The sequence below is a fragment of the Vanessa tameamea genome, chromosome 7 (genome assembly GCF_037043105.1).
Source record: "Vanessa tameamea isolate UH-Manoa-2023 chromosome 7, ilVanTame1 primary haplotype, whole genome shotgun sequence".
Classification (NCBI taxonomy): Eukaryota; Metazoa; Arthropoda; class Insecta; order Lepidoptera; family Nymphalidae; genus Vanessa; species Vanessa tameamea.
In genome coordinates this window covers 11,237,650-11,257,154 of record NC_087315.1, presented here as the reverse complement: position 1 = coordinate 11,257,154, position 19,505 = coordinate 11,237,650, and the positions used below count along the sequence as shown (strand labels likewise).

Genomic DNA, 19,505 nt, shown 5'->3' with positions numbered 1-19,505 from the left:
TTAAATTGCACGAGGTATAGTTTGCATGTTTATTTATCTAATATATCAATTAAATAAAATGTAAAATGATCATTATATTGAATTAATGGATAGATATTTTTGATGACGTCAACTTAAAGTATATAAATCGAGGCTTGACCTATAAATTGATTCTTGATAAATTCTTGAATTGAGATTACCTATAAAAAAGCAGTAAATCTACGTCAAACAAATGTTGCAAAAGAAAAAAAAATCATTTTTTCAGAGCGAATCGAGTTTTATGTCATTACCGAATATTAATTCAGAAAAGTATACTGAATTGTGTAAAAAAAATTTCATCTAATAAATATAATACAAAAACAATTTCTTGTTATTGCTCCTAGATTTTTTTTTCTACATGTGATGCTGTTGATAGATATTTAGGCGTTTCGTTCAAACATAAATTGTCTATGATTCTACAAACATTAATTGACACTTGGTCACTTGTCAAGTAAATTGACATTCAGTTTAAGTGAAAATGGAAGCGAGTGTGTTATGCGAAACTCCCGGGTGCAAGTCACTTGCTATGTTACAATGCCCAACATGTATTAAACTGGGTATACAGGGTTCTTTCTTCTGCAATCAGGAATGTTTCAAGAAGTCGTGGAAATCACATAAAATCATACATTCGTTAGCGAGTGAGTGTTTATAGGTTATGTTTGAATGAGTTTTCATAGAATGTTTCATTATGATTTTGTTATAGAGGGTGAGAGTACAGATGGACCTGGAGTGGAATACAATCCTTGGCCATCTTATTCCTTTTCTGGTAAGCTGAGGCCTTTTCCTTTGGGAGCGAAACGAACGGTGCCGGCTCATATAGGCCGTCCGGATTATGCCGATCATCCTACCGGTTTCCCGGCTTCAGAAAATGCAGCGAAAGGTTCTGGGCAAATAAAAGTGCTCGATGATGAGGAAATAGAAGGAATGCGTGTCTCTTGCCGTCTTGGGAGAGAAGTTTTAGATGAAGCTGCTAAGTAAGACTTGTTTTATGTTATTAGTGGAAAAAATAATATTATAATTGTGCTATGAAGCACTAATCTTTTTTATATTCTATAGACAATATACATAAAGACATGCTGCACCGACCCCAAGTAAATTGGGATAAGGGCAGAAGGATGATGAGACAATATACATAAAACATAACATAGAAGCTTTTGTATAATATTTGAAATATAATAATTATAATGTTCTTATTGGAATAATATGTAATAAAACAAACTGGCATCCATTGTCTATTCGTTCATATCTGATTAATTATATTTTAATTGTTTGTGTGAATTATTATAAAAAGTCAAATGAAATTAAACTGCTTGCTGCAAAAATTGTTAATTCTGCTGCCAATGTTATTTGTGTACACTAGTACAATGTCATTCAAATAAGAGCTAGAATTAATGGTGACAGAAATGGTTATTGCCATAGCTTATGATGGCTTTTGCATACTTTTGAAATTACTTGGATTATTTTTTTTAATTTGATAGAAAAATACACCAAATACATGAGTAACAAGCCTGTAGAGACTTGACAGTTTAAATAATAAAACATATAATATATAATCTATTTATTTTATTTACAGGGTATGTGATGTCGGTGTGACTACTGATGAAATTGATCGGGTTGTACATGAAGCCTGTATTGAAAGGGAGTGCTACCCGAGCCCTCTCAATTATCACAATTTCCCAAAAAGTTGCTGTACATCAGTCAATGAGGTTATTTGTCATGGCATACCAGATGCACGTCCTTTAGAGGTACGTGTATAATTCAATATTAAGATAGCCCAGTACTAAAAACAATTGAATCTCATCTGAAAATTGTCATATGCCTAATTTGTCTTTGTCTGTTCAGTAGCTATAGAAGCCATTGTTTGCAAATGTGCATGTGTTGAATTAAAATCTGCGACATTTATACCTATCAAAATTAATATTGAGCAACATAAAAGAGCTCTTAACTGTCTGCTAAACAGGAAAGAAAGCCTGCACTGGGATGTTTACAGATTATTATAATAATTCAAAATTTTATGATTCCATAATAAGTTGTCAAAGTTTTGTATTGAAACGGGATAAAGATTTTATTAATTTAAACAACTGTAAAGAAAGAAAGAAATCTGATGCAACAACAATATAATAATATTAATTTGTCCTCTACAATCGTACATAATTATAATATGTTAGATCATGGATCTGAAAGATACTTCCTCCTATTTCATCACTACACATATAGTGCTATAGACTATACATCATAATATATGTACATTTCTAATGGTACTATGCCTTTGTTTTAATAATTTAATCACTAATTCTAACTATTTGATGTTTTATAGGATGGTGACATATGCAATGTAGATGTGACAGTTTATCACAGAGGTTTCCATGGCGATTTAAATGAGACATTCTTTGTTGGTGATGTTCCGGAAACAACTAGAAAACTTGTACAGATTACGTATGAGTGCTTACAAAAGGCAATAGAGATTGTTAAGCCAGGAGAGAAGTACAGAGAAATTGGGAATGTAATACAGAAGCATGCACAGGCTAATCGCCTGAGTGTAGTTAGATCATATTGTGGTCATGGAATACATAGATTGTTTCATACAGCACCCAATGTGCCTCATTATGCAAGTGAGTTGAGTGACTTGTCGTTGTTTTTTTTTTAAGATATTTGGTAAAGAAACGAAGAAGGTACAAAGAGTGTACAGGTTATAAAAGTGTTGTTTGATGTAACTTGATTGTATAACTACAATTGCTGTTATTATAGCAATATTTTTATAATAGTAATAATATATAAACATTATATCTGCTTTGTATAAAAGCTTGTACTTAACAATACTTTATTTGAATTATAAATATAAAGATACAGTAATGTATATTTTAGTCAGTGGTTAGTTAGTTATTAATGATAAAAAATTGTAATGCCTTAACTAAAGATTTTTATTCACAGAGAACAAAGCAGTGGGTGTGATGAAGCCGGGACATTGTTTCACAATAGAGCCGATGATAAATGAAGGTGGCTGGCGTGATGAGCAGTGGCCAGATCACTGGACTGCTGTTACTGCTGATGGTTCAAGATCTGCACAGGTAAAACATTGCTTATTTATAACAATATAACTTATATTTTACTTTAAAATATGTGATGTATAATTTATAACAAGTTTTGTTGATATTAAAGAAAGGGTGAGGTCATAGTCTCAGAATGAATATAAGCTATGGTTTATATATATATATTTATATGTTTTATATTATGCCTTATGTCAATGTAATAGAGAGAAAATTAGTCGAAAGTCTTTCAATGTAAGATTTTTAGAGTTCATTATTGGTAACAGAAAAGTCAATGAAGATATCTATTTTTACCATAAATAATGGTAAAATATATTGATAACTTTAGTTTGATTCTAAACTAATAGCCTGACTGGTAGATAACACTGACTCATCATATATTCTCCCACAAAACAGCTATACTTCTTGTAGACAGTGTAAAATATAAAAAGACATAACATCTCAATTGCCAAAGAAGATGGTGCATTAGTGATATGAGAAATGATTACTATTTTTTCTATCAGCAATATCTATGGGCAGTGGTCACCACTTACCATCAGGTTGCCCATTTGCCGCCTGGCTATGACATCAAAAAGTGTGTAGCTATGTATGCTACAAGATTAGCAGATCTCAACTCTCGATACAGATAGCATAAAAATATTTTATTTTAGTAAATATTGTGGAATAATGTAATTTCACCCGAGCATTTATTTAGCATTTCAGTGATTCATTTATAAAAGTCGTTAATAATATGAATTTGTTTTCTTTTTACAGTTTGAACAAACTTTATTAGTGACAGAGACTGGTTGTGACATACTTACACAGCGGGCATCTGGACGTCCGTGGTTCATGGACCAGCTTGAAAAATTCAAGTAGTCTGATAATATTAGGCAGAACATCCACTGAGGTGAAATATTCTCAACATATTGTGCAGTATTTAACAAAAATTCTATACCTGTATGTCTGTTTATACATGAATAGTTCAACAGCACAGAACCCTTCAACCCCTTTTTTGATATTAAATGTCATTTATGGTCTAGGAATTGTTTAAAAACTTAACAAATTAAGTAACAATATATATTATGCTCTTAGTACCGTCCGCAAAATAATACCATACGCCAAAAAAGTCAATTTACAATAGTTTAAATAAAACGCCAAATATATGTACTCAGTGGATGAATATAAAATATGTTTGGAATGTTTAGGAGTGGTTTCGTTGATTTTTGAATAAAACATCACATCGGTAAAATCTTATGTCTTTCATGAGTTGTGTTCATTATTACTAAATCCGGCTTTGTTTTTAACTCGGCTGTATACGATAATACAAGTATCATATTAAAAAAAAGTAGTTTTAATTTAACGTCGGCCAATAATTAATTCGATTATTAATAACAATGAGCTTACTTCCTGTGAATATACATATGTCGATTAAAATTAGACTGATCCTTAATGAATCCTTGATAGACAGATATTATTAGCTTTCGGTAATGGTTATTGGTCGATATAAAAATGGGTATTATATAAAATGTTTGCTCCTAAAATGTGTTAGTACATAATGTTGTGGCGTGCACATGTTTTATGACAAGACAACAATATTTATACATGCTACTATAAACGTTATTTTAGATCTTGCAAAAATTCAATCAGCCATTTTGATACTCTAATTTTAACATAATGAGCAAAAATAATTCCCATTGAATTCAATTTCATTCAAGATAGCGGATAACGCGGTAGATTTAGGCTACCAAATCTCCCTTTCTGACGGGATTTTTTTCAAGACAGTCTTGTTGATTTAACCCTAAACTGTGTTATATATAATATAGAAAATTGAATTGAATCTTTAAATATTATATGCGAATAATTGATTTGATAAGATCCATAGGGAGCAGAATATCATAATACATTTTCGGTAGTAGGTTTTTTAAAGTTTTATTATATGTATTAACCCAAATGACAATAATACTAACTATATAACAAATTTAAATGATTCAATCAATAAACATACGACATTCTTAATATTTTCTTTAATCTGGTTTTAATGAATAAGGTTTCTTCATATATTTCAATTCAACAAAAATAAACGATGTCTTGTTTTTTTAGTAACCCATAAACCAAGGTATGTCTGGCTGTAAGGATTTCAACTTTGACTTGAATTATTGTATTTACTTCTAGAAAAAAAAAAGTGTTTGTTGTCTTCCGAAGTACAAACTAATTTGAGACGCGTAATAGATGCACGCCATTGCATATAACAGTTGATGAATTTTATAACATTATACTAATTCAATATTATTTTTAATTGCATGTATGCAATTGAATGAATGATAATGTTCCTTAAGTTATTTTTTAATAAAAAAAAAGTGACCAAAGTTTTTAAAGACCTAACTAAAGACATTGTATCCTATTCCTTTATACGTTTAAGCGAATGCTCATGATACAACATTTTTCAGCTTCATAATTATAACTCTATTTCGAACTTGATATTTTTAAATGTAAAGGATGCGTCACAATAAACATGTTTTCTGAAATATATTTTTTTTTATAATTTGTGATAGGTCTATGAAATGAAATAAATTTTTATTCGATATTTAATTAGTTTTATTTAGTACATTTGGCATTTAACAATATAAATTAATAAATGAGTTAGTGTAATATAAAAATGTAAATGCAAAAAATAAATTAAGACCCTAAACTTATATATTATTAAAACATATTTACAATTAACATTAAAATCGTCCTTATGAATGTATCTTAAAACTAGAAATCTATTGGTAAATTATTCAGGGTTTTTTTTTTTATTTATATTCGATCTAAATTTTAGAAAACGACACAATGTATTTACCTATTCTGAAAAAAAGCGAATAGCCAGTTCCAATCGGAAGAGTGGTAAAAAAAAATTGTCGTTAAATTGGTGCGATATCATTGGTCGAGAACTTAAAGTTGATATAAGTATTTAAATGAAATACTATTTTACTATAAATAGAGATATATTAACCAAGAACTGTTAGTGCATAATATAGCACAGCTGTAAGCAAATCACGTATCTAAGGCTTATTACACTCCTTCGATTGGAATAAGAAACACGAACTTTTTTCAGATAAACCAAAAATAGTTTTTGCTTCACATAAGAACTTTGAGGCAGTTTATTATGATTATTTTTTCAGTATATGTGAAATACAAGCTACCTAAAGTATTAATTATACTATTTTTGCCCTTTTTTTAATATCAATTAAAATTTAAAAGAGATTTTATTATATTAAACTTAATGTATGTATTTGGTTTACACTTCATAGTCTTCGAATATTGGAATGTAATCGTCGCTTCTGGATTTTAATTTCAGTCCGAATTGCGATCCATGATTGACATCACTGTTTATCGATTTTTCTAGACTTTTGACAGCATCCGTTTTCCAATCAAAATTATCTTGCTTTCTTGTAACTTCATTTGGACGTTTCATATTTGTCAATTTTGTGGTTAATATTTCTTTCTGGAAATAAAACAATATTTAAAATACGCTTAATATCATATGGACCAAATTGGCCAAACCATGGGAACTAAAATGACCAAAACGTCGCTCGTCATGGGAACTAAGATGTTAAGTCCCTTGTACCTTGTATTACATTGGGCCTTATATTTTATATGTTTGGCAGTAAAATAACTGAATCTCATCACCAGTGCAATGTTTATTCTGAAATAAATAAGGTGACATTCTTAAACGTATACTTTATTTACCTGAACTGGGTTATCAACGTAGCTAGCATATATCCTTAAAACTGGCTCTCCGGTCTTATCGTCAAAAGTAAGCTTACTTTTAGGTGGAATTTTAGCTTTTACTACCGTTCTTTGTGGAGTAATCTCCGATACTCTCTTCTCTGTTACTGCAAATAGTCGAAGTGGTGGGCGATTGGCTAAAGTAGCCTTTTCTTTATTAAATTCTTGATCTTCACTTATTTTTGCTTCTACCAGCTGTCCAGCGAATACTTCTCCGTCTTGATTAATTTTTGGTTGTTTTTCATTAGCCCTAAACAAAGTGTAAGCAACGTTTACTGATTCAGCAGTTTTTTCGAAAGGAGATACCAATAAATTCTTCAAATCATCAAGTTTTGTATCTTTTTCTTCATTTACTAATAAAGATTCGACTTCCCGTTGTGTTGTTGTTGACGCAGTTGTAGTTGTAATATTTTCATTTTGATTACTTTCAGCATCCATTGAAGCAGCTCGGACGTCGTTTATTGCTGAGTAAAAGCCATTCGCTATAACGTTACCTACGCTTTGACCTATTTGGGCGTAATATATAGGAGTTGTTCTTTTATCTTCCTTAATTATATCGACACTTTTAGTGGTGGTCGTTGGAGCTTGCGTTTCAGTAGTTACAACTTCTGAAGTAATATTCTGAGGTATGACAGTCGTCGTTATATCGATTTCAATTAAATTCTCAGAAACGTTTTTAGCAGTAAATGCATGGGGAACTATTGATGCGATAGAACCTTCTTGAGTTTCTCTTTGGACGATATTCCTTTGATTATTATCACTGGTTACAAAGGATGTTGGAACTTGTTTTGTTATTTGCTCATTTTGTAATAAGTATAGTGATGTTTGCGTTTCTGGTGACTGAGTTTGTACTTGTGGTTGTAAGTCTGGCGTGTATGGTATGAACTCAACTGCGGGGTATTGCTGTAATATTTGATTTTGAAGCCTGTGCAAAAACATCGGGTCCTGTTGGTAGTATGCGTTTTGCGGTATTATTATACTTTCAGGACCTCTGTGCATGAAATCTTGTTGATTTGTCAATCCATGAAATCCCTAGAATGTAAAAATTTAAATAAGGAAGACTGTTTCATATAATCTGTTCAGTCACTAAGGAACGCCCCTCTATGTTAAATCATCGGTGCGCTATAAAGAATATAACGTAAATTGAATTTTTTCTTAAATTAGTCATCTCACGCAAATACATCTTTTAAGCCTGACCGTCACTCATACTAATGCACATACATAATATAGCGAGGAGGGGCGCGCCTTCGTGAGCAAAGAAATTTATAATGGTATTTAGCACCAATAATCATAAAATCTCATTAAATTAACACAATGTGCTCTTAAAATCTTCATTTGAATAACAAATTGATGTGTACAAAAACCGTCATGTTTAAGACTTTCTCCTATTTTTACTCGTAATTCGTTAAGTGGGATCAATTAAATAGAAAAATTGTCTAAGTAAGCGATGTTTAGAAGGAATGACGTAATTATCATACCTGCATTGAAAATTGGTGTGGAATAATTGTAGGTTGCGGCAGTTCTACTGTTGGTTGGGAGAGTTGAATTGCTGGAAAACCATATTCTGAAGCAAGTTGTAATGCTGCATTGTGTCTTACTATGTTCTGGAGATCAGCTGCTGACATTGACTGAAAATTAGAGTTACCTTATTGAAACATATCTATGTATAAAATCGGAGCAGTATTTTAATTAAATGGAACTCATTCGTTCTAGTACCAGCAGTGCTATTTTTGTAAGAAATGACTTCTTATTTCAATCGTATAATATTGAAAACCAGTTTACGGTGATACGCTATTTTGATGTAAGCTAAATGTTATAATTATTGTAGTCAATACCACATATTGCTTACTGACATTTCCTTATCGTGTTCTGTAGAGGTATTCTTTAAGTAGAAATTCGAAACTCGACGCACAACTCGAGTGTGAAATGTCAGAATGTGATATCCGACATTTTCTATAGTAATTACGACATTTATAGGATACATGTATTTAATGGCGTATCACCGTAATGTTGGTTGACAACATTTCACATGAGCGATACGAAATAAATTCTTACAGAATTGCACTGCTGCGATGAGTTTCCACTTTGTTCCCGTTGAAAAGCTCTGATAGACTATCCTGTATAGTTCACACTGATTGGAATTTTTGATGTCCCCTATGCCTTTATTAATTTATATTTGGTGAGTGAATACAGACAACTTGCATAAAGTATTTATGACATTTTATGTTTTTAAATATAGTCCACACATCTTAGTAGTTTTACCTCGGAACTCGATACACCCAGCTATGAACTTGAACAAAATTTGATTTCGATAACTTAAAACTTTTCTCAAATATTACATATGGTAATGTGTACGCGACTGCCCTTAATTAAGGTCTCGTTTTCTTCAGAGAGCTCACAGTGTTTAACTGTAGAGGTTCATTTAAGTCAACCGGTAGTCACGATAAAAAACCCGGCACAAAGATTATAAATTTTATCATTGATATATATTACATCAATAGGTTATTAGTGTTATGGAATAGATAGATTGTTTATTAACGAGAAAAAATATAAATTACAATGTAATCATAAAAATATATATTTAGAATTATATATTTATCAAATGTTTATAAATAGGTATATACATTCGCGAACAAATTGTACTTACAGAAGCTTTCGAAAATCCAATGGGTGATTCAATTTTGGGATTATTTTGATACATTGGTTGATCTGAATATTTTTCCGTCACTTCGTATGTTGGTTTTGGCTGAAATATGTAATGTTTTTTTAATATTCTCATAAAGAACGCAGGTTGCTTTTGTATTTTGATTTAATTAGTCATTTACAGCTCTTATTTATCTGCTTAAATTTACTAATTGCTTTTTCTTACTTGGATGGGCAAGAAAAAGTATTTTCAATAGATAAATGACAATTCTTTCATACTTTTATTTAACAATTTTCTAGTACAAGTAATAAAATATATTACATATTATAAAAGGTAATTTTTATAAAGCGATAAATAAATAAGCTTAAGAAATTATGAAATATTTTGGTCCTTAAAACTGATTTCAATCTGTATCAACACCGTTCTGATAAGAGTAGCTACGTACAAACTTACCGCTTCAGAAGCATCTTTAGCACTGCTATCTGCCTCAGCGACCACTATTGGTTTGTCGGAGAGGCTGAGGTTGGGCGCTGGTATTGTGTGGATCGCACCTACATTCAAACAAATCTGAACGGATTTGCCTTTGTCCACAGCCACATGCGAATATCACTCGTCGATGTTTTTACATTGCTCAGTATTTCCTTTAATAACTAATTATCTATTGTTGTGAATTCTTAAGAATACCACAAATGAAATATTCGAAAATGTTAAGTTGTTTTTTTGGACGCATTATTAAGTCTTGGTTAGGTTATGTTCTATAAGAAACACCATCAATATTGTACGGTTAGCATCGAGCAAATATATTTGATTGACGAGTATTATTCAGTATCAGTGCTGCGGACAAATAATGATACAAAAGTGCATTGTGCACGAGAGAATGAGAAATTATAAGTTTTAATACGATTTTGCGTTCAGTGTAAGCGTGTTTGGGTTTGTAGACATCTTCATTAGCAAATCAACCATTACCAAACTAGTACAGATTTTTTTTTCTCTTCATAATGTAATATAATTCAACCAAAAGGCCTCATGGCAGTGCTTTAGGAATTAGTTGCAAAGCCTAATAAAAAAAAAATATGGGTAAAATAACAGACCATCAAATTAATCGATATAGACAAAAAAATAAGAAAATATTTTTGAAATTTTACACCTTTTTTTTTGAAATTCAATTTTGTTTCAACAGTTGAAGCGTCATTCACTTAGGTAGATGCAGAAAAATACGTAAATTAAAGAATAGAAAAGTGTGCTATAAGTGCATAAGTGCGTTTCAGCCAGTCAACCTGTACCGTCAGGATGTACGATTGATGGCGGAGAGGCCCTCACGAACTCGTATTCGGCTGTCGGGCTAGGGAGCGGTAGACGTGTCGTCTTCCAATGATTCAAAACGTTCCGTGTGGGTGCCGGGCTCATATTATGCTTCATGGTGTATCTAGAAGAATCAATATAATTTTACCGATTTTGTGATGTTCAATTAGAAGTAAATACTTCTACAAAATCAAAATATACTTTATTCAAGTAGGCTTTTTACAAGCACTTTTGAATCGCATTTAACAAACTATATATATTAAGTTTAACAAACTATATTAAGCTGTCATTTCTTTCGGTTCGGAATGTAGATTCTACCGAGAAGAACTGGCAAGAAACTCCGATAAAATTAGTACAAATTTATTATAGTCTGAGTCTAGTTTCATTTATAAAAAGTGCGTTTATATTTTCTTATTCTATTTGACGAGATTAGTGCGTCAGCAAATCGACTTTAAGCGTGTATGCGACTCGCATGCACTTTTTAAAGAAAATACACATTCAATGAGACCTTATCGAGTAAGTGAGTGAATATGACATATAATATTGACAGCTTTCTTCTAATTATTATTATTAAATACAATAAGAATTGTGATCCACATATTTTATTCCATTTTAGAGATATTACGTATACAATAATCGAACTATGAAAAACGTAAACAACGTCGCCACTAAATTTTAATCAACTGTGGATGAGCAGTTGCATTACATCGAAAAATAACTCAAATATTATAATGGAACTTGCCTGTGTGGGGTATTCCTGTACATAACATACGGTGCTCTTCTAGAAGCTGTGACTATGCGCTGCGGATGAGGATACGCAGGTCTTTGGAGAACAACTCCAGGCCGGAATGCTACAGGCGATCGCAATCTGGTCATAGGTGACATGCGACTTATATAGACTGCATGCGATAGTGTCCACAGCGCGACAAAGAATACGGTTCTCTGGAAATAATTGGATACATGCTTGAATACATTAGAAAAAAAAATCAGCTTGGGTTATCCTAGAAATCTTTTAAGAACTATTCATGTTCATGGTCAAGAAGTAATAAAAAGATTTTCTTTGTTCTCTTTTCAAAATTTTACTAGCTCGACCGACATCGAACGCGTGGCCTCAAATTTACCGTAGGAACAAACCAACGCTTCCAATTCCGTTTACATTATGGTAACTATCGTCGGTCTAAATAATATTTAAATATAAAAAAATCAAAGAGAAAGATATGGTTTATTTTCACACAATACCATCTAGAGAAATGTTAGGTATTCTATATAAGTCAGGAAAAACGTTTTCAACCGGTTTAGTTGTATTTATTAGAAGAGAGAACGCATTCCCAGGTTCAACAGAAAAGGTAAACGCCTATATTGTTGAATCATTGATAGTAAATTATTTATAACTAAGTAGGTTTGGTTAGATGGCCCAGTGGTTAGAACGCATACATCTTAACCGATGATTTCGGGTTCAAACCCAGGCAGGCACCACTGAATTTTCATGTGCTTAATTTGTGTTTGTAATTCATCTCGTGCTCGGCGGTGAAGGAAAACATCGCGAGGAAACCTGCATGTGTCTAATTTCAACGAGATTCTGCCACATGTGTATTCCACCAGCCCGCATTGGAGCAGCGTGGTGGAATATGCGCCAAGCCTTCTCCTCGAAGGGAGAGGAGGTCTTTAGCCCAGCAGTGGGAAATTTATAGGCTAATGATGATGATGATGACGAGGTTTTGTTAGTATATTATGGTCAGTGTTTTCGAGGAACATTGTCTAAGTGAAATTTATTATGTTTTCCTCGTAGTGTCCAAATTGTGATTTCGCCAAATAGAAAGGACAAAAGTTACTCTACTACTACTTAAGACTAATTTCGATAACTTTTCCATAAATATAAGATTAAAACTTAACAGCGCAATTCAATTTCAAGCGTTATAAAAACGCCTATATAATATGACAATATTTACATTATTAATTTATTGCATTAAATCATAGAATGTATCATATAAAAAAAGAAAATTATATTATAAATGAATGAAGTCAAACAACGTGGCCGGAAGTTAGAATAATTTACACTTCTTATCCAGTTTATTGTATTGTTTATTGTCTTTTAGCATGTTGGAAATTGTAATGTTTAGTCGAATTAAAGCACTCAATATCACAAAATTATGAGAGAGGCGGTTTTGTTTTATAGACAAAGTCGAAGTTAAAAATATTTATTTAATATAGAAGTGTTATAACTGCTTACTGATTGTCAAAAATCTACCACCGGTTCGGAAATAAACACATCGCATCTGAGAAGAACCGGGGAAAGAAACTCAAACTTTTTGTCATATTTTACAATTATAGTTTCATCATTATCTCGGTCCCAAGTTGAGCCCAAATCAACAGAAAAGTCATTAATTTTATAATATCCTTTAGCATACAAACTCTCTTTAACGATTCTTTTAAATTTTACAACTGAATATTTCTGAACTTTTTTTTTGATACTTTCATAAAAACGTATATATTATCCCACAAAATAGTTACTAACCCTGTGTAATCGGATAATAATTAACAGTACCACAAAATTTCTGGAAAAATCTTTAATGTTTTTGCGCACATGCAACATATATCTACGTTTCAATATTATTTATGTAACTTCTATTTAATAAACAGTCGATGCATTTAAACTGTGAAAGTGTTTCAGTACACCAAAATAAACTATCAGATGTGAAATAGAAATTTGTTTTCAAGGTCATTATCACTTCATTTCACTTTCGTACGAAGTCGTAAGCAATTCATACAATAATCGTTTCAATCATGCGAGTATGCTGTTTTAGTGAAACGTCACGCTTAGGGTTGACAACTATACAGATGATTAACGCTTATTTTTCCATTTGTTCGTTATAGAATTATATGTATACGTGACTAGTGACACACATCGATTTCGCAAGGGCGAATTTATATATTAGACAATTTATTAATAAAGAAATTATATTATATAAATATAATTTATATATTACTCAGATATAATTTAGCTCTCTACCAAGTGTTTTTTTTTTTTTAATTGGATCATTAGTTTCGAAGATTATACCTACGTAAAAACAAAAAAAAAAACTCTTATAATATTAGCACAGATAGATATTAGATGAATATTTTGTCCTAAACTAGCGTAGATACATGACTGAAAAGAAAAAAGAATAGAATATAAATGTGGACATTGAGTCCTTATAATATTTCTTTGTATGTTTGATTGAAATTAAGTATCTGAAGTTTAAGTAAAAAAAAAAATCTAAAATTTGTAATAATTTGACACGTTTTATTTTATTTTTCATTAATATACATAACAATGAGTAAAAGAGACAAAATCCAATGAACAAAAAAATAATTTACGTTATTCATTCTAAAAAGCAGTATTTTTGGCAACCCTACTAGTGGCAATACTATGATGCACCAATTATAATAAAAAGGTTTTTTCTAATTAAAATCTCTTGGTCATATTCAGGTTGTTTGATTCAGACACAACGGAGTTAACTTATAATTTTTTTGATTGATTGTCTATGTAAGGGATTTATACTTTTCACAGTACTAATGTATATTAACTAATTTGATCACTCAAAATGAAATCACCTATTTAATTGTATGCCTTTCTTAAAATAATAAGTACAATAATTACATAATAATTAAGTCTCAGTTAATCAATAGATCATAATGTAGGTATATACTTTATTATTGTTTCAGGAAACATTATTATTGTAAATTTATTCTTGTGTTATGAACTAATGTATTAAGTTTACTAATTATTGCACTTCATTAAAATCGTGTCAATGATCTCGTTTGTCGTTGCGTATGAATTACACATAAGACGATCACGTAACTAAGGAATTCTTATACTGAAAAAGTATTATTAAAAATTATGAGAAATAAAAAGTTTTAAGACGGCGTGCGTTCGCGTGCGTAGGCGTCATAGAATCTCATAATTTATATAAGAAATTCGATTTTTTCATAAATTATGAGTTCGACTAATGAATAGTCACTTTCATTTGCGACTTCCTTGTATAAGGTATCTGCACAAAAAGGTTATATTATCTGTGTAAGACAAAAAGCGTGACTTATATACTTATGACTTAACAATTACAAATCATTATTATATTAAAAATAAATCATGTTTTAATAATATATACATGCTATAACTCAAAGTAACATGATTTTATTATATAATTTATATTATGACTATAATATTTTTTTAATTGACGTATATAGCACAGAACTAATACAGATATGCCATAGAGTATAGACTACCGGCGTCTATACTTTAACAATTCTATAATAATATAGATAGGTGAAGTTTGTTTTTATGTATCTCTAGTAGTAATGATCAAATTCTTAATTTTTAGATCGAATCGGCTAGATGAAAAATATGAATTATTATTATTTTTGAATTTCCATACACTTATGAGCATAAAATGACACTATAATTAATATATAATTTATTTCAAAACAGTAAAGTGTCACTATAATTTAAAATATTGAATAACTAATGATTAAATAACAGTACAAAAAATATGTATACCTCCCTTCGTTAAGAATAATAGTCGTTACAAATTAAAAATACATTTTCTCAGTAAAATAAACATTAAATTTTTTATATCAAATACAGTTTTCATAAAATCTTTAAACAGCTCTCCTGTAAAATTTGCTTTTTTTTGATAGTGACGGTATAGAAAATAATATAACAACGCATAATTTCCATGGGAGGTGCAACTCTTATTGAAAGTCACGTATATAATTTGAATCGCATACAATTGCTGTTTTATTGTTTTGTTCAACGATGTTAAATTTAGAGCGTTACGTGCAACAAATAAGGCAGAACGCTAACGGTTTTCTTCAGTCTAATTGCTGGAGCCGCTAGAGAAATTACTCACATGATATATTTTCTGTCCAGTAACCGGCTTACTGTTATTATGGCTATAAAGTGAATTTTTATGTAAATTTTACCCACGTGCGGTACTCGAATGTTAATTATGACGTACAGATAACTATGTTTTCTTTTTATATTTGCATTAACATTGTTACGTCGTTATAATTGTGGTTATTGCTATTTCCTTTGACATCTGAACCGAAATTTAAAAAAATATCTTTATTCCACAAATGTAAATATTATTTTCTTATTTGGAATAAAAACCAGAATGAAAATATTCATTGATTATAACAGAAGTGGAATAACCTCACAATCCAGAACAAGATCCAAATACTACATGTATCCAATATACTTTATTGGAATTTGCACTTGCAAACACTTTTGAATCATAATATTGCCAGATTATATTAAATGATAAGGTTTTGAAATATAGATTCTACCAAGAAAAACAAGAAACTCAGTTCACTTATCCATCAATTAATTTACAAATGTTAATTAAATACAATTAAATTTATAATTATTCATGAAAATCAACAAATTATAGCTCTAACCTTTTTATCGTATAGTATTAAATAATATTCATGTTTTTCTCACTCGACTCACGGTCTCGAGTCGAGATACGTTATTCTGATACGTTCAGCCGATACACGTTATAAATATTCAAATCAAGATTATATAGACGAAAAAAAGCGTGGAGCTAATACTTGTTGACTTTCAGACAGGATATATTATATATATTATTGTATTAATACTTTAACTAATGTAACTTTGTGTTTTAAATGTTGGAAAAGAGTAACTACTGAGTTTATTATATTATTATATATACATAATTCAAAATTTTCTATTTCATAATTTTGGTTGGTGATGCAGACAAGCTCAATTGTGTAACAATATATTTACCATTGTAACAAGATTATGAAAAAAAAAAAATTTACTTATTCGAAAAATACACATGTATTTGCGCAATTGCAATAGTTTCTGTATCATTTTAAATACAAGCACATTATCTTAAACAGATAATTAGATGATGATAAATACTCGAAGTGTATATGCGATGTGAAATCTAGATGAACCGGTTCGGCTGTTCTCTCTACACTTGAACAGTATGAAAAAGAAAAGCCATTTCCCTGTTCTGTACTTGGAAAACGTAATAATTTATCCAGTTTATTTTAAAATAAATCACCATTTATTATTAAAGTTTTTTTTTTTTTAATATTAAAAAAGCTATATAACATCATACGTTATCATTAAAGTGATTGAGTAAGACACACACACACATGTGTATTTTAAAGTATAAGTATATACTGCACTAGCTGAAGTCCTGACTTTGATTTTTTTTTGCTTCCCGATCGCAATGCCACCTATCGGGTCCAGTCTGAACCATCTAGGATAATAAATCCACTTAGTAACTCACTTTTTTTTTAGCGATATCCGTCAAACGTTTCAGTTCACTTACATATAACACAAGTTTTATCTAACTATAATTATTCATATTTATATATACATATATATCTATTTATGGCATATACGTAAATTTACAAGGCTTAACTTTTGAGAAACACATCTATTGACCTTCTATTCTTTCTCGATCGGACTATTTAACACTAACATTTTTTTACTAGTAATATCTAAGAGTAATCAGTTCAACCAAACAAATTGTAAATGAAAACATCTATTAATATACTTTAAAATATATATAGACTGGAATACTTCATAACAGTGGTTATGAATGTATATAATGTGCGTTTAACTTTATGATTCCAACGTCAAAAACATACTCAAATTCATTTTTCGTATAAATACAAATTAAAAAATGTTTATTATGGACAATATATTTTCTTTAATTATCATGTTTGAAACACGATCTTAAAAATAGTTTTTAATATGTAATAATCTTGATCAAATTTGAATTCGTCGGTCCGGAGGATTTTTTTCAAAAAAGATGCATCTTCTAAATTAAGCATGAATCTACAGAAAGCAATTCTTCTTTCAGCATCCTCTTCGTAAATAACGTGCACAGGATTAAAATGATAAGACAGGATTAAAATGATAATACAAAATATCTTAATTGTAACTTAGCTACTGAACTGTTTATGTATCTAAATTTTATTTTAAATTTGTATTAAGTAATTAAGTTAAGTAAATATGTAAGTTTTTTTACATTGGATATTATTTTAAATCAATTTTGTGGGAATTTTAAAGAGCGACCTTTCGTACGAATTTGGTCATGTTCGAATACGAATTTCCACCAGCGTCCTTTCTGATCATTTTAATTCGGTTGCTTTGAAATAAATTCCTAGTTTTTATACATTTTCGGAAAGCTAAGTAAACAATTATGTTTTTAAAATAATCTGCAGAACAAGTTTCATAATGATTTTTTTTGTTTTTCAGCCATATTTGAGGGAAAAAAATAAATTGAAATAATATCGTTTTCCGTTTCGCATTTTTAAATTTGGACCGATAATTATTGTTTAAATATTGAAAAATATCCAGTTTTTAATCGTTTTTATAAATCAGAATAAAAAATAGATTTTAATAGATACTTTTTTTTTAATAAATTTTTGAAGTTGCATTTTTGACTTATTTTGAAAAAATCTAAAAAACGCGATAACTCAAAAATGGTTCACTTTTGCATCATGCATATGGGGGTTAAAATTATCGGAAATAGTCACCCCTATTACCTCCTAACGGGAATACGTCGAATTACCAATAACCCTGTATATATCATATTACGTAACACGGTTTTTATATTAGTAACTGGTTAAAAAACATATATTTTTTTAATTTATTTAAAACTAAATAATAAGATTAATTAGTATAAATTGCATAGCTGTCTCTTTAATTTTTCGATTTAATTACATAAAAACCTTCTTTAATAGATAACATTTAATAAAAAAAAAATAAAATTTACCTTAATCATGTTGAATACAAAAATTGGCGCCAAAATTTCAAACCGTATAAATACTTATCGTATCATCATATTAAAAAAAAACACAATCGATTCAGCCACTGTTAGTAATTTAAAAAAAAAATGTTACGTCACTAGTAAAGGACAGACAAGTTGATATAAGACATGAAATAGGTCATCTGTAGTTTTTATGACGCCCCCCCTAACTCGATCCTACTACTTCACTGTAGCGTACAACGGTTAGTCGTCTTAGTGCAGATTGTAATCACAAAATTTTCTAGTTTTCTTGCTGTTTGCTTGTCTCTTGTTAATATTGTTAATGTTTAACTGAGAAGATATTGTTTTTTTAATGAAAAATTTTGCACTTGGTATATATTTACTATGCCTATATAGGAGATTATGTAAAAAAAAATATTTTATTGGTTTGCAATTACATGCATGTACTTTAAATTTGTTGCAAGCTTTTCAAACGTACATATATTATTTTCTTATAGTGTTTTTTTTAATCTGTACTTGTCACTCTTGTTTCATAAGATTTTTTCCTGTTTAGTTCTTAAGGCTTTGGTATGACAACGCTATATTCGTTTTGTCGTTACTTTTTATGGCCCTTTACGGGTACTAGGCCAGTTTTATATGGTATCTAGGTGAATGATATAAAAATATGCATACATATACAGTTTTAGTCTATTAATTTATCTATCTATTTATCTATAAACAGTTTGTTTAGTTATGCCCGTTCGGGGTATCCAAAAACCTTCAATATTATTGTCAAATTAATCAAATCAAATTAATTTTATTATTGTAGGTTAGAATTGTTATAGTCGAGTTATTGAATGTAAAGCTACCATCGGTTCGGAAAGTAGATTCTACCGAGAAGAACTTACAAGAAAATCAGTAGTTATCCTTTTACACCAGAAAATTGTTTACTTTACAGACAATCATAGAGTTTATTTC

General features: G+C 30.1%; 2 protein-coding genes across 2 annotated transcripts; one reads left to right on the top strand and one right to left on the bottom strand.

Moving 5' to 3' along the window:
- Positions 1-467: 467 nt before the first annotated feature.
- Positions 468-5,628, top strand: LOC113398312 (methionine aminopeptidase 1). The gene is made up of 6 exons (XM_026636974.2): positions 468-656; positions 722-992; positions 1,592-1,763; positions 2,336-2,630; positions 2,950-3,086; positions 3,819-5,628. Exons 1-6 carry the CDS (start codon positions 497-499, stop codon positions 3,918-3,920), a joined length of 1,137 nt encoding a protein of 378 aa, XP_026492759.2. The 5' UTR covers positions 468-496; the 3' UTR covers positions 3,921-5,628.
- Positions 5,629-6,238: 610 nt separating this feature from the next.
- On the bottom strand, positions 6,239-18,599 carry LOC113398309 (uncharacterized). The gene is made up of 8 exons (XM_026636969.2): positions 18,555-18,599; positions 11,501-11,700; positions 10,740-10,882; positions 9,910-10,007; positions 9,460-9,558; positions 8,291-8,440; positions 6,774-7,844; positions 6,239-6,528 (listed from the first exon to the last, which is right to left on the bottom strand). Exons 1-8 carry the CDS (start codon positions 18,561-18,563, stop codon positions 6,322-6,324), a joined length of 1,977 nt encoding a protein of 658 aa, XP_026492754.2. The 5' UTR covers positions 18,564-18,599; the 3' UTR covers positions 6,239-6,321.
- Between the last annotated feature and the right edge of the window lie 906 nt (positions 18,600-19,505).